The sequence below is a fragment of a genome, unplaced genomic scaffold (genome assembly GCF_019419815.1).
Source record: "Pyrus x bretschneideri cultivar Hongxiangsu unplaced genomic scaffold, Pyrus_bretschneideri_v1 Contig11, whole genome shotgun sequence".
Lineage (NCBI taxonomy): Eukaryota > Viridiplantae > Streptophyta > Magnoliopsida > Rosales > Rosaceae > Pyrus > Pyrus x bretschneideri.
In genome coordinates, this window is record NW_025999402.1 from 6,027,931 (window position 1) to 6,043,047 (window position 15,117).

Genomic DNA, 15,117 nt, shown 5'->3' on the forward strand with positions numbered 1-15,117 from the left:
TTAAGGCATGGAGAATTCAGCTTCAGTCTAAGATTTGTTTGAGTCACGTTAAACTTCAAATTTGCTAAAACAAGACGATTGAGATCCGAAGCTCCATAAATGATGTGAGAGTGAAAACCCGCTTTATTTTGTTTTCCACGACATCACTTAGCGCTAGTTACCTATATTTATAGTTTTAAGCCACTGTGGTTCGGTTGTGGTTTGAAACTAGGTGTGTTGATTGTTATGAAATAAGGTTCGAATGAAAGGGCTCTCCTCTCTCCCTCGGTCTCCCTCCTCCCTCACACACACAGAGGCGCAGATTTGTACAACAAACAATACAGTCCACTAATATTTATAGTTTTGTTCGTCAAAACAAGTCTTAACCCCAGAAAAGCGACTTCCCCCAATCTAAACAAGCAGAGCTTACGGATCAGAGCGAAGGCGGTGCATCTCCTGCAGTCTCATATAGTCCTTAATGGACAAGGTCGAAGCATGCCTCCTCCCTTCATCCAGCACTCGACGCCCGACTGTTGCTTCGATCCTTTGTTTCCTCTCCATGTATGCAATCCCAGCGCCCTGAGGTCCACCGTACTTCTGCAGTGGAGCCAACGAAAATGGCAGCTCAAAGTTGTGCAGCATATTTGTTTCTGTCCCTTTGTCCACAGGAGCATTTGTATCAACCAACTTCCCTGCACCAGCTGCTGCTTCCAATGCTGCCTCTGTTGCTTGCATACCAAGCTGCCCTGCTACATTTGCCTTTTCCCTGTTGTTGCCCATACCGGTTGTTCCATCTGTTGCCTCAGCAGCTTCATCACCTCGTTCAGCAGCAGCTCCATCACCTCCTCCAGGCCTTGCAACATAATAATTTCTCGATTGAGTCCATCTTCTCGAGAATGGATCATAGCCAGCCTCCCCTGCTTTCAGTTTCATATTCACCGGTTTCAACCCTGAAGCATTTTTAAAATTCTCGAACCTGTTCTTCCTGTTCATTTCAGCTAATCGAATAGCTTTGCTATCTTTCCCATGAGTTTGCCTGGATGCTTCTAATTCCTGGAGCCTTGTCTTGATCCTCTTAGCTTCTTCCTCATCGCCTTTACTTTCTGCAACATCCAACTGCCTCCTCAATCGTTCCTTCTCAACTGCAATGTTAACGGGCCTTGCTGAGGCCTTTTTCTCCTGCAACATTTGCTTCACAGTAGCTGCCGAGTAAACAAATGTATTTGATTTCTGAAGGGCCTCCTTCTTTTCTAATACTTCCTGTTTACTTGGCATTTGGCCAGCGGTATGCTGCACTTCCTTAAACCACTGTTCAAACTCGTTCTCCTGTGGAGGAGAATCTGAGACATTAGCCATCGGCCATTTGGAAGCAGAACTTTCGCTGCCAAAAATACAATTCAAATATTTATGTGTGACTTTATCCTCTAGCTTGTACTCCCGGCCAGGATTTGTGGCATCCACATTCTGAACCATGCAGAGCCTGTAGACAGGACCTTCTGGTGATCTGCCACATCCAACCCTAACAAAGCAGCCCTCGATTAACTCCTCAAAAAATGGTTCCATGACCCATTTTCCAAGTTTTGACCTTGGTATGGTAATATCCTTTATGTCCTGAAATGTCGGTGCCTCTGAATGTTCCTTATCGCTGTCAAAGAATTCATCATCTGCATTGAATGCTTCCTCTTCAGTAGGCAACCTCTCCAGAGTCTCAATTTGACTGGAGTGACTCATATTACGTTTGCTTGGTGATATATCCTGGCTACCTGCGCCTCCTTTGGACGCGTCCCTCAACTTATGGTAGTCCTTTGAGTCTTGTTGCTTCAGACGTTTTGCTCGCAATTTATTCAATGCATCATCCATAGCAGCTGACTTGTCAGCAGCCCTGGCTGATGAGCGTGCACCGCGAGAGAATGGAAGAGGATCCTCTTTCCTTGATTGCGTGGATTTTGCATCGCCTCTTTTTGATCTCAACTTTTCCATGAAATCCTTGCCGCCTTTCTTCTCTGCTCGACTTGTCAAAATCATCTCTCTTTCAAGTTCACTCATTAATGCAAGCCGTTTCCGGTCAGTATCATTCTTGTATAGATCGGGGCCAATATCAGATTCATCACTACTTTCACCCTCATGATCAGAACCATCATCGCTAGAATCATATTCTTTGTCACTACCCCTTTCAGTAGGTTCAAACCTCTTCTTCAGAGGTACTTGAGAGGGCTTCTTGCTTCCATGATCATCATCTTCATCCATGGAGTTACTTCCATCATCAGAATAGGAACCTCCATGTTGCTTTCTAGAAGATGGAAGCCAGTCCCGCTTTTTCCCAGCTGAACTAGTTCTTCCTGCGGCCTCAAGGAGGTCACTTTCCAATTCTAAGTCTGACATCCCCACTGTCGGTGTCTCTGCTACAGATGTCTCTCCTCAATTGGTTGTAAAAGCGACTAGTTCAGCCACAAGAAGAAAGATTAGCATATACTTGGGAGATGTTTCACTAATATAACATAAGAACAAGAAAGTAAACTGCCAAATAATAATCGTATTCGAGTTACAATTGATGATGGTAATCTATGCCCGTCTAGGAAAACCAACTTGTTGCAGTATTAGAGTGGCATGCAGAATCTTTCTCAAAGTCTATGATAGCAATGCAAGTGAAGTTGACATCACACTGAAAGAAGATATTCAGTAAAAATATCGTGCACATAAATATGAATCCTTGATCCTTTCATTTAAGAAATGGTCATAACAATTCCGTTACACAAACAATTTAAAACATCTTAGCAATTCCATAATTTGCACTTAAAGGATAGATCTTACCAGTTTAAGCATTGATCAAAAACTCATACACACACTGTATATACGTGCACAAGCGCGTGCACACGCACCATAAGAAAGCGAGGTAGAAAGCAGGTTAACAATGCAACCGTTATCTCACTACGTGGTTAATCAGAACAAAAATCTTTATGAGACTAACCTAGACTTTCTCAGAAAAGAACAATACGCAGCTTACCGAATACATTCTACATGCTCTTTTCTCTCATAATCTATTGACAAAATCATCCCACGAATCCCACCTCATTCAACTGATAAGGAAAGTGGCAAACATGACAAACAGATACTAGTTTCTAATTCGAGATTAATTCACTTTCCACATAATTTACTCTCTTAAGAGGATTCCAAATCCGAATGGCCCTTCAATATATCCTAAAGTCAAGGTTTTCCGACATGCTAATCAAAATGCCACCTAGGTTGCTAGCAAAAACAGTTTTCTCAGTTTGCCTAACGAATATTACAAAGACAACATCAGAAGGAGAAAACAAAAACAACATCAATAATTGCATGGATGTAAGAACAAATTGCAAAAATAAAAATAAAAATCCTTTCTCGGACAAGAAATCGGGGAAATTATAAAGGTAGCCAACTTTGGGACTTGTTGAACACTTTTTGCCAACTTATGCATTCATGCTCTTCTCTCATAAGTTACTAAACAATCGTCCATGAAGTCTACCTCATTCAACCGATAAGGAAATAGACAACCAAGACTCTCCAAATGCTTACATACTAATTCAATACAAATTCTAAATTGCATGCCCCTTTTATAAAACATTAAAGTCAAGACTTCCCAAAGTATAATCACAATTCCATCTAAATTTCTAGCACTAACAGTTTCCGAAATTCACCTACTAACATTAAAGAGAGAAATTTAGCCACCTTCTTTCGGATTTTAGAACTTTAACCACTCGAAGGGGTTTCATGCACTCGAGGGCACCCGAAGGGAATGCCTATATTTCTAAATCTTCAGCAAACAAAAAAGAAAGGATAAAAGTCCTCAATTTGTTTGCAAAACAGGTTAGCTTTCCAAATTTCTCAAGACATTGATATCACTCAAGGTAGGAAAAAAAACACAGAGAAAATAAACCAGATTTCTCAAGGTCTCATTATGCACAAAACCACAACATAAAAAGAGAATTGCATGCAGGGGTTAAAAATCTACAACCTTTGATTCCAGCACAGTACAAGAACTAAAAACCCATAACCCTTGTTTTGGTTTGCTGACAAAATTAAAGGGAAGGAAAAAATGCTACCTTTATGATCAGAGGGGGCTGAGAGAACAAAATTCCTGAGAAACCAAACAAATTTGGGTTCAGCAGCAGCAAATGGGCAGGACTAAGTAGGGCACATCACGGTATGTTTCATGTTTGGCAGCCGAGAAAGTGCGGGAAAGTGATGCCTTCGTGTAGCTGTTCTGTGCGTGCAGTCTCCTCCAGGCGGCACGTACGAAGTTGCAGCACTCTACGAGGGTGGCGAATATATCGTGGAAAAACAGTGTAATCTGCAGCATAAAATATAAAATTAAAGGGCTGTTTGGTGTGGCCCTACACAATCTACTAAAGTACTAATTAAATATTAACTTAAGACAAACAAAAAATTAGAATCTTGGGCCCTTAGCCCATCCCATGAAACCTTTTTTAATGTGCATGTGCTTTTGAACCCATTATTTAATTGGGCTTTTGGCTGAAATAACCATTTTCGAATTTTAGTTGCTGAAATGTTACGTTTTTAGTATGTTGTCGTTATTTCTTCATTATGTCGTTGATATGTGAGCCATATGTTATTAACATTTGATTTTGATCATTTTAACAACTAAATGCAAAATATAATTATTTTAGCTAATTGCCTTATAGAATTAGAAGTGTGTTATCCACATATATTTTTTTACTTCTCACACATCTCTTGTTAATTTCTGTCATTTGATCTTTTTCAATTCATCCGATTCGACGGTTGAAAATTAGAAGAATGTGTGAGAAGTAAAAAGTGATGTGTGGATATCAAACACTCATAATGAAACTTGAAAATTTTAGGTTAATTTAAAAAAATCCGGAAAAAAAAAATCAAAAATAAATAAAATAATTGGTTTCCGACCATGTCATCGATTGTGTACCTCTTACAAAAGTATGAGACTCTTTGTATTTTAATTTCACCCAACTAGACTCTGTCCCAACAGCCTTACTTAAGTTTCTTTTATATATTTTTTTTTATTTTTTATTTTTAACAAATGATATTCAATCTTAAGATAATATAGATTAAACGACAGAAAAGTAATCCATAATAATTAGATAAGAAACTCGCGATCCAAATTAGTCAAACCTCAAACACGTCACTCAAATGAAGAAGAATATCACTCAACTTACTGACAGTGAGTGGAACACCATAAATTTGAGTTGAAAGAAGACTTGGTCATGATCAAGTGCAACACAAATGAGCACAAAAAGACTACTAGTACTACCCATAACTCTTTTTCATCCCATACCACCCATAACCAGAAACTCACTTCAGTGGGTCCAGGACTTCACCACCCAATCAACCCCACCATTTTCACCAAAAATCCCCAACATTTTAGCCACAAACTTAATCAAGTCACACTTTGACAAGGGCTTAATCAAAGAAGCACGCCAGGTGTTCGATGAAATGCCTGAGAGAGACGTGATAGCATGGACTGCTATGATCGCCGGGTACACGTCTTGCAGTCACCACAACCACGCATGGGCGATGTTTTGTGAGATGGTGAGGAATGGGATGGAACCGAATGCTTTCACTTTTTCCAGTGTGCTCAAGGCTTGCAAAGGCATCGGAGCTCTTTCGTGTGGCGCATTGGTTCATGGGTCGGCTGTGAAGCGTGGAATGCAAGGCTCCATCTATGTCGAAAATGCACTCGTGGACATGTATGCTACTTGTTGTGCAAGCATGGAGGATGCGTGCGTTGTGTTCGATGATATTTGTGAAAAGAATGATGTGTCGTGGACTACTTTGATCACTGGCTTCACTCACAGAGGTGATGGATATGGCGGGCTTCGAGTTTTCCGACAAATGTTGCTGGTAAGTGGATGCTTCATCCTCGCATTTCATTAAATGAATTGGGTTTTCGAAGAATGTACATAACTGTTTGTAATGTACGTGAGATGTTTGAATGCATTGGCAAAACAGGAGGAAGCAGAGCTGAATCCGTTTAGCTTTTCGATTGTGGTTAGAGCTTGCGCTTCAATTGGCTCACAGTCTTTTGGAAAGCAGATACATTCAGCAGTGATTAAACACGGATTCGAGTCCAACCTTCCTGTCATGAATTCAATACTGGACATGTATTGCAGATTTGGTTGTTTATCAGAGGCAAATCAGTGCTTCCATGAAATAAGCGAAAGAGATTTGATTACATGGAACACCTTAATTTCCGGATACGAAAGATTGGATCCTAGAGAGTCCCTGCGTATATTTTCGCATATGAACTCAGAAGGCTTTAGTCCGAATTGCTTCACATACAGCAGCGTTATATCGGCATGTGCTAACCTAGCAGTTTTGAACTGTGGTGAACAAGTTCATGGAGGAATTATTCGGAGAGGCCTTGATAAGAATTTGGCGTTGGCTAATGCACTTATCGACATGTATGCCAAGTGCGGAAGCATATCAAACTCGCACAAAACTTTTAATGAAATGTCTGATAGAAACCTAGTCTCCTGGACTTCCATGATGATCGGATATGGGGCTCATGGATATGGAAAAGAGGCTGTTGAAATGTTTGATAAGATGGTCAAATCAGGCATAAGACCCGATCAAATCGTGTTTATGGCAGTTCTGAGTGCTTGCAGTCATGCTGGCCTCGTTGACGAAGGCTTGAGATATTTCGAATCAATGATAAGTGATTACAAAGTTACTCCGGATCAGGACATTTATGGGTGTGTGGTGGATTTGCTAGGTCGTGGGGGAAGAGTTGAGGAGGCTTATAAACTAATTGAGAGTATGCCATTTAAGCCGGATGAGTCTGTTTGGGGAGCACTGCTCGGAGCTTGTAAAGCACACGAGCTTCCACAGTTGCGAAAAGTGGCTGCTCAGAGGTTATTAGAGTTGACACCGAATATGGTTGGCACGTATGTGATGCTGTCAAATATTTATGCAGCTGAAGGTGAATGGGGGGAATTCGCAAATACGAGGAAGATGATGAGAGGTATGGGGAACAAGAAAGAGGTAGGACGGAGTTGGATTGAGGTAAGAAACCGGGTTTATAGTTTTGTTGTGGGAGATAAGGTGGGTTCTCATATAAACTTGGTGTATGAGGTTTTGGAAGTTCTGATTTCGCATATAAAAGCGGCAGAGCACATAAATGATTTAGACTGCTCTATACATGACCTACATGACGGAACTTGAACAGAAGCTGGCTGAAACACGTTTCTGACAAACAGAAGGATATTATTTGAGTGTCCTAAGATTCTAGTCAGCGAATATGATACTGGACAGCCTAGTGAGTACCGGGAAGGATGCAAATCTGGTGCACAAGTTATTGTGCCCACAGTAAACGCTGGGTAGCCAAGTGTGGGCAGATAGCTGCTGAAAGCACAAAGTCAGTTCAGGGCATTCTTGCGAAGGAGACTAGCTTTGCTTATTTAAAGCCAATAGAAGCAAAAGGAATTGTGAAGAAAAGGAAGAATTCGTTGTTCAATAAAGTTGATAGCTTTGTATAAGTTCAGATGTAAAATATGCAATTTTTGGTACCAGTTAGTACTTCGGCTGCCATCTGAACAAAAAGAATTGAGAGTTCTTCATTGACAGCTCTGGCAAATCTGCAACGTTATAAGAGCAGAACGAACATTAGCAGCAATAAATCTGAAAGAATAAACTAACAACTTTTTAACATCTACTGTAAAAAATTGCCTCGTTATCTCACTGCAGTACGAGGTCTCTTAAAAGCAACGCTCACCAGTTTCTAAAAGTAAAAAAGGGTCGCGATCCCACGAGGGTGAGCTAACTCCAAAAACCTGACGGTAAACGCTGGGTAGCCAAGTGTGGAGCGGATAACTGCTGAAAGCATCTAAGTAGTAAGCCCACCCCAAGATGAGTGCTCTCCTATTCCGACTTCCCCAGAGCCTCCGGTAGCACAGCCAAGACAGCAATGGGTTTTCTGCCCCTGTGGGGGTGGAGCGACAGAAGTTTTGAGAATTCAAGAGAAGGAATGGTGCTCATCATTACATTGATTTGATTGCAATCTCTAGCATGTTGCAGGTAAAATCATCAAGTAAAAGTTTTGCTGATATATACCAAGTCAGCTGCATTTTCTAGTTGTATTGTGGCCGTAAGTAATTAAATTGTGACTTTTGGTACTACTCCGATCATTCTGTTTGTGTTGTGTTTTTTGAACTCCCAGTGTTCATCCTTTTATCCAAAATCATATGCGTGTGTGGAGGCTTGGAGCTAGTATCTGATTGATCCTCTTTGCCCATGAGCCATGGTGTGTTGTCTCTGCACCTTGCTTGAGTGAAAAAGCATAATGATGGTGTCACACCATGTTTTTGCAGTTCTAGGTAGAAATGGAGAAGTTCTTCTAACCAACTTCGGTCTGTCATACATTCTGCTACCAGAAATCATTGCAAGAGCAAGATCCCTGCTTAAAGTGGTGAAAGAGGTGCCTATCCCTCACCACAATATCACGATCAAAAGCTTTTGAGATCAACTTTGCTGCCATGTGACAATCATTACATATTCGCAAATTCTTCATTATTCGTATAGGTGATGGTGGACTGATAGCGATAAGCCCAAACGCAATTGCGAGTTTCTCACTATGCCTGGACAGAGCGGTTTCCTTCTCTTCATCATCAATGTCAAAGGAAACCTCATTCGTATCTGGTGCGTAACCTTCCTTCTTCAATCTCTTAGCTATTTCATCCAACATAGCGTCAATCTCTTTTATTCGAGGGTGTTTCTTATCTCCTGCTAGAAATTCATGAACTACACCGTCTGCTTCAATCATGCTACAACCCGGAGTCTTTACAACCCCATTTTGCATCATTATTCCCCTAATCTCATGAACATCATCCCAGTTACCTTTTGAAGCACATATATTGGACAACAACACGTGGAACCCATCATGGTCAGGCTCTAGCTCAATGAGCTTTCTTCCTATCCTCTCACCCCTATCATGGTCTCCGTGTTTCTTACAGGCCCCTATTAAGGCACCCCAAGTAGCAACATCCGGCATCATAGGCATACTCTCAATGAGTTCCTCTGCCTCCTTGAGCATACCCGCACGTCCCAAAAGATCAACCATGCATCCGTAATGCTTAACATTGCGTTCTATCTTGTGTTCTTGGACCATGGAATCAAAATGTCGACGCCCCTCATCTACTAACCCCATGTGTCGACAAGCTCCAAGAACTCCCATAAAGGTTATCTCATTAGGTGCCACACCACATTTCTTCATCTCTGAAAATGTTTCAAGCGACTTCTCCACCAAGCCATTCATCGCCAACCCAAGAATAAGAGCATTCCAAGAAGAAACTCCCTTTTCTGAAGTCCCCTCAAAAACCTCCAAAGCGTTTTCCACGCACCCACATTTCATGTACATGTTTATAAGGGTTGTGCCCAAAAAGACATTAATCTTGAGACCATTTTTCCTAATATAAGCATGAATCCACTGGCCTAAGTCTAGGGCGGCCAATTGAGTGCAAGCTGATACAACACTCACCAAAGTGGTCTCATCAGGCCTGATCCCAAGAAGCTGCATCTCCTGAAACAATGCCAAAGTTTCTGAGAACCGGTCTTGTTGAGCATAACCTGATATCATTGCACTCCAAGACACGATATCCTTCTCAGGCATGGAATCAAATAAAGTCCTAGCGTCTTCGACTAGACCACATTTCAAGTAGCCCGATATCATTGAGTTCCATGATATCTGATCCAAGTTGTAGGCTGCATTGAACAGTTTTTGCGCAGCCATTATTTCCCCACAACTCGAATACATGTGAATAAACGCATTTTGAAGATTGACATAAGTTTCAATTCCAATTTTCACTACTAATCCATGGATCAATTTCCCTGTCTGGACAGCTAACAAGTTTGCACATGCTGAAAGAACGGTGACAACCACAACCTCATCCACCATAACTCCATTGGCAACCATTTCCAGAAACTTAGCCAAAGCCTCCTCATGCATCTCATTCTGCTCATAACAAGAAATCAACGCGCTCCATGAAACCATATCTTTCTCGGGCATTTCCTCAAACAACCGGCAAGCCTCATTCACGCAACCTGTCCTGCCAAACAACACGATCATAGAATTCGAAGCAATGGTGTTCCTCTCCGGCATCTGATCATATACAAACTTCGCCGTCTCCACATCCCCCGCCCTCACATACCCCGCCAGAATCGAATTCCAAGCCACCGAATTCAACAAAGGAATTTCATCAAACAACTTACGTGCGTCCCCCATGTTATCACAAACAGCATACATATTGATCAACGTGTTCTGAACATAAACATCCGAATCAAAACCCGTCCTGAAAACATGACCATGTATCTGTTTTCCTTCAAAACCCGAAACCCGAATAGCGCAGGCTTGCATTAAAAGCGGGTAAGTGTAATGGTCAGGACCGGCATTCTTCTCCAGCATCAGTTTATAAAGCTTCAAAGCCTTTTGAGGACGGTTTCTCTGTACGTAAGCTCTCATCATGGTGTTCCAAATAAACCCATTTGCGTCGTCGATTCGATCGAAGATTTTCAGGGAGAAATCGACGTGGACGAGGTGTGAGTCGGTGCAGAACTTGAGGATTCTACTTGCGGCATATGTGTCATTGATGAAGCCGGTAAGGATCATCTGAGAGAGGATTGGATTGAATTGCTTGAGATTTCGGCATTTCGGCAAATGGGTTTCCAAGATTGAGAGATTTATGCTTGGCTTCGACATGGGTTTGGGATTCAAAGTCGATTTCGCGGCTAAAGTTAGCGGCTTTAATTTGGATAAATTCATGAGGGGAAGAAAAAGGTTTGAAGAAAGACCCTAGTGTGACAGTTCTTGATAATACTTTCCGTCTCCTTTTCTTCAATCCCGCAAATCTTCATCCATTTAAATATTGACACGTCCAGTTTAGTAATCAAACTTGATTCATTGGTTGCGAAGTAGTAAATGATTTATATGAAATCAACATTATTTCTAATTAATCAAACTTGATTCAATTTTGATTCGGATAAACTAAAACTTATATGAAATCAACGATATTTTATTTTTACTATTAACGATGACACATGTATACTATTATAATAAGTTTTCTACTCGTATCACACACATTAGGGGATGAATAAATTTGATACCACTTTTTATAAACAATTTTTGGCACACGTTTTTATGAGGTTCATTTCGTAATGTATTTCAAATATCATGATTACCAAAAATCACTTAAATATGAAATCAGATGATTGTTGGATTAACGGTTTGAGGTTTTTTTTAGTAAAAGCGTAATCATTCATTTTCTTCACTACAAATAAATGTTTTAATAATTTTAAATTTATTTAGTTAAAATACATTATGAAGTAAATTCAATTAATAAAAAAAGGTATGTCAAAAATTATTTTAAAAAAATTGGTGTCATTATCTAGGAAGCAGAAAGTGAAAAGGCGACAGAAAAAGCTAAACAGTGAACTTTTTCCGACTCTGAAATTAAGCATCGACCCAAAGAACCCCAGAATGCCTCCGAAACGCAGAAACAAACCCGACCCGCATTTCGACACCCGATCCCCCTGCAAGAAACGGGCAGCTCCTCTGGAAGAAAATGGAGGAGAGGTAATAAAATCCTTTAAGTTCTGATTACTTGGTTTTTTCATTGTTTTTGTCTGTAGAGTTATTTTCTAGGCTATGCTGCATGCTGGTATCATCTGTTTGGTTTGAAAGAAAATAGCCCAAAGAATGTATTTTGTCTTTCATTTTGTTGGAAATTGACTGAGGAGTGAGGACTCAAACTTTTTTCCCTGCTTTCAATATATCTGGATTTTGTAAGCATATATGATTTTTCAGTTTTTTAAACGATCAATTGTAAAAGGTGAAGGGTGGAAACTTCAAGCAGAATGTATGTTTATATAGCTAGAAATAAGTGGGAATTCCTGTTCTTGAGCTTTAGTTTGATTAAATGTAATTTGGGTAAAAGTTTGCAAGGGATTTCTTGAATTGGGAATGTGGGATCACTGATATAAAGACAGTGATTGAAAATCAGTAGAGTAGGACCCGAGTTTGAATCCTCCTTCGTGGATTAGGGTAGTTTAAAATATCGCCTTGTCAAAAAGAAAAAGAATTGAGGTTCGATTATTTGCTCCATTAAACTCGAGCATTCGATTATTGTCTTGATATTTGGATGATTATGATTCAAAAGACTATTGAAAATGATAAATTTGCAGTCTTTCGAGTTTTTACCTTGCCAAATTTGGTATGTAAGACTGCATTTGCAAAAAGTGTCAGATTTTTCGGGGCACATTGTTTTCTTTTTACTGTTGGAATTTTTATCACATTTATGTTTGATTCACATTTCACAAGCCCAAATTTTCTGAATTGCAGAAAGTGCCGATTGTAACTCAAGAGAACTTTACCAATGGAACACCGGTTGAGGTTTGCAGTGATGAAGATGGTTTCCACGGTGCTTGGTTTGCTGCAACCATAGTGGAAGCAGTGGGCGGTGACAAGTTCCTTATCGAGTACCAGAGTCTGAGGACAGAAGATGATTCGGCATTTCTGAGAGAAGAGATTGATACCCTGCACATACGACCTAATCCACCAGAAAATGCTGTTGAGCATTTCAATTTGCTTCAAGAGGTTGATGCTTTGTACAATGATGGCTGGTGGGTGGGTGTGATCTCAAAAGTTCTTAGCGGCTCAAGGTACATAGTCTACTTCAGGAGCACTTGTGAAGAAATTGAATTTCAACAATCTGAGTTGAGGCTTCATCAGGACTGGATTGGTGGCAAATGGGTTATGCCTTCGCGGGTATGAACTTATACCTATCTAATTTCAGCCAATGCTTTTATTTCTGAGAGAAACCAACCTACTTTTATCACTGAGGATGCTACTGTGGAGGTATTCGAAGCCAATCAGCACTGCCACCTGTTTTAACCTTCCTACATGACTGTGCGTGATTGGCTTGAGATACCGCCGGAGTAGCATCACCATTGCATGGAAGATCTACTCCTAAGTGATTGGGTTGGGAAACTACCACCGTGGCATCCCAGGTGTAGGTAGTTTATGTGAATCAGTTCGAGAGTTGGGAAAATGGTTGAGTTCTACTTCTGTAGCATCTTCCAAAAACACTTGCCAACTTGCTAAATATAAGAAAGTGAACGAAAATTTGAATAAAATGAGAAGGGACTTGTTCAAGTTACCACACTACATTTTTGACTAAACAAACTGTGGTCCAGGTCTCAAGTGTTAGGTCCAAACCTGAAACCAAAACTTAAAAGCTAACTTCTATAAGGGTGTATGAAAGTTGGTTCAAACTTGCCCTTTCGAGCTAAGTGATGCATCACATCCCTGTTTCCATTACGTATAGCATATGGATCCACATTTGAGCTAAACCTGGAGCCCTTTGCCTAAATATTGATATATGGAGAGGCGCTTTTAAATATGACCAGCTGAATTTTTTTGTTCATATATGAATAAAGATTTAAGAGATGCAGCTCCACCTGCCAGCTGAAAACCACTCCATCTTCTTGTGTGCGGTTTCAGCGCCAAATGCTGATGATAGTAATGGCTGACTATGAGCACGGTCAAACATTTCGTTCTTTCAAAGATATATGTATTTGATTTGAGCTTTTGACTAATTGTTGGCTGATTGTGTGTTCTTGACAGGCTTTAAAGTTGTGATTAGTAATGACTAATCACTGATTACGGGTGAAAAATGAATGATTTCGTAAGACTACTTGGAGAATCAGCTACGAGATGATAGTGGGAGTTCACCTTGACTTGTTATATATGGTAGTGGAGGTTAAGTTTCCTGTCTTGGCCATCTAATCTAAAAAACCTTGAACTTGTAGCTGGAGATGTAATTTTTTTTTTTTTTTTACCGGCTATCGGAATTTGGTAGACTGTAATTTCCATTTACAGGATCATTTGTTCTAGCTTTCTTTCTGCATATGAGAAGGGCTTGCTGTTGCCTCCTTGTCTTTCACTTTGTGGCAAGTGTTGACTGTTCCGTCGGTTAGAACTTAAAAACTTTCCTTTTATTGTGGTTACATACTTACATGCATGTCCGTCTTTGAATTTATTGAACTGCAATAATTTCTGCAATTTAGTACCAAGCATTGAATGGGGTAAGCACCATCCTCAAGTAATGTTGGTGTCCATCACTCTATTTATCATCGTTGGATGAGTTTGAACTTCGAGATCTGTGGAGGAAATAGACATAAATTTCAAAAGTTAAATCCATCCAATGGTACTAAATAAGGTGGTGAGCATTACCACTACTTGGGAGTGATGAGCAAGAATGCACCCACATTTTTAGATCATATTTGTAGATCAAATGATGTAGCGGTTGATAGTTGGATACATTCGTTAATGATTTAAACAAGGAATTCAACCATAAACTGTTGCATCACGTGATCTACAAAATATAGTTCAACTAGATGGTCTCTTTGTTAGCGGAGGTTAGTCTTTTGAACAGGTAATTAAACCATTCAGTGCAATTAGCTTGCATTTCTTATATGCAAAATGTTAGTTAATTTGTGCCATTCTATGGTCCAAAATTCAAATTTTCACTTTAATGGTTGTTAACCATTAATTTGAATGTCACAGGGAATTAATGCTAATCAATAAGCAAATCATCTTTCTTACTTAACAAGGCAAAGGGATACCCCTCATTCGGTTACTGCAATTTATTTCAATTTATTTTTTACCAAGGGAATTGTTATTAGCACTTGAAAAATCTCATTTCGCACTCCAAACTTTCTATAAATAGAAAGAAAAATACACTTGTGAATAATGTAGAATGAGATTTTTAAAGTACTAATAACAATTCTCTTTATCAAACACTGCAATTTAATAATGCTCTGTTCAGATAAGAAAAGTGAAAACAGAGTAATTTTATGTATTTATTTATTTATTGCCCGGAGATGGAGCAATTTAAAGCAAATTCTCTTTAGACCAAATTATCAAAAATAGACGTAGCATTTGTTGTCTTCTTCCACCGCTAACCAGCTAACGTAACGTCTTAAGGGCAATTCCAACACGACTACACAAGCGCGTGATCCGTCGAGTCAGTTGATTAAGGCAATATATTAATCTAGTCAGTTAGTTGATTTAGGCCATGCATTACTCAATTGACTAAAACAGAATGTTGGTGCTCTCTA

At 39.9% G+C, this 15,117-nt stretch overlaps 4 protein-coding genes across 4 annotated transcripts; 2 read left to right on the plus strand and 2 right to left on the minus strand.

Annotated features, from left to right (window-relative positions):
* Window positions 1–331: 331 nt before the first annotated feature.
* On the minus strand, window positions 332–4,300 carry LOC103930069 (protein RTF1 homolog). The gene is made up of 2 exons (XM_018643201.2): window positions 4,059–4,300; window positions 332–2,417 (listed from the first exon to the last, which is right to left on the minus strand). The coding sequence occupies exon 2, from the start codon at window positions 2,359–2,361 to the stop codon at window positions 406–408; it is 1,956 nt and encodes a 651-aa protein (XP_018498717.2). The 5' UTR covers window positions 2,362–2,417; window positions 4,059–4,300; the 3' UTR covers window positions 332–405.
* Window positions 4,301–5,084: 784 nt separating this feature from the next.
* On the plus strand, window positions 5,085–7,869 carry LOC103930087 (putative pentatricopeptide repeat-containing protein At1g56570). Its single transcript, XM_009339377.3, has 2 exons — window positions 5,085–5,850; window positions 5,959–7,869. Exons 1-2 carry the CDS (start codon window positions 5,233–5,235, stop codon window positions 7,168–7,170), a joined length of 1,830 nt encoding a protein of 609 aa, XP_009337652.2. The 5' UTR covers window positions 5,085–5,232; the 3' UTR covers window positions 7,171–7,869.
* Window positions 7,458–10,906, minus strand: LOC103930068 (pentatricopeptide repeat-containing protein At3g62890-like). The gene is made up of 2 exons (XM_018643200.2): window positions 7,721–10,906; window positions 7,458–7,583 (listed from the first exon to the last, which is right to left on the minus strand). Exon 1 carries the CDS (start codon window positions 10,760–10,762, stop codon window positions 8,372–8,374), a length of 2,391 nt encoding a protein of 796 aa, XP_018498716.2. The 5' UTR covers window positions 10,763–10,906; the 3' UTR covers window positions 7,458–7,583; window positions 7,721–8,371.
* A 517-nt stretch (window positions 10,907–11,423) lies between these two features.
* On the plus strand, window positions 11,424–14,012 carry LOC103930067 (protein AGENET DOMAIN (AGD)-CONTAINING P1). The gene is made up of 3 exons (XM_009339352.3): window positions 11,424–11,572; window positions 12,338–12,763; window positions 13,622–14,012. The coding sequence occupies exons 1-3, from the start codon at window positions 11,477–11,479 to the stop codon at window positions 13,634–13,636; spliced, it is 537 nt and encodes a 178-aa protein (XP_009337627.2). The 5' UTR covers window positions 11,424–11,476; the 3' UTR covers window positions 13,637–14,012.
* The last annotated feature ends 1,105 nt before the right edge of the window (window positions 14,013–15,117 follow it).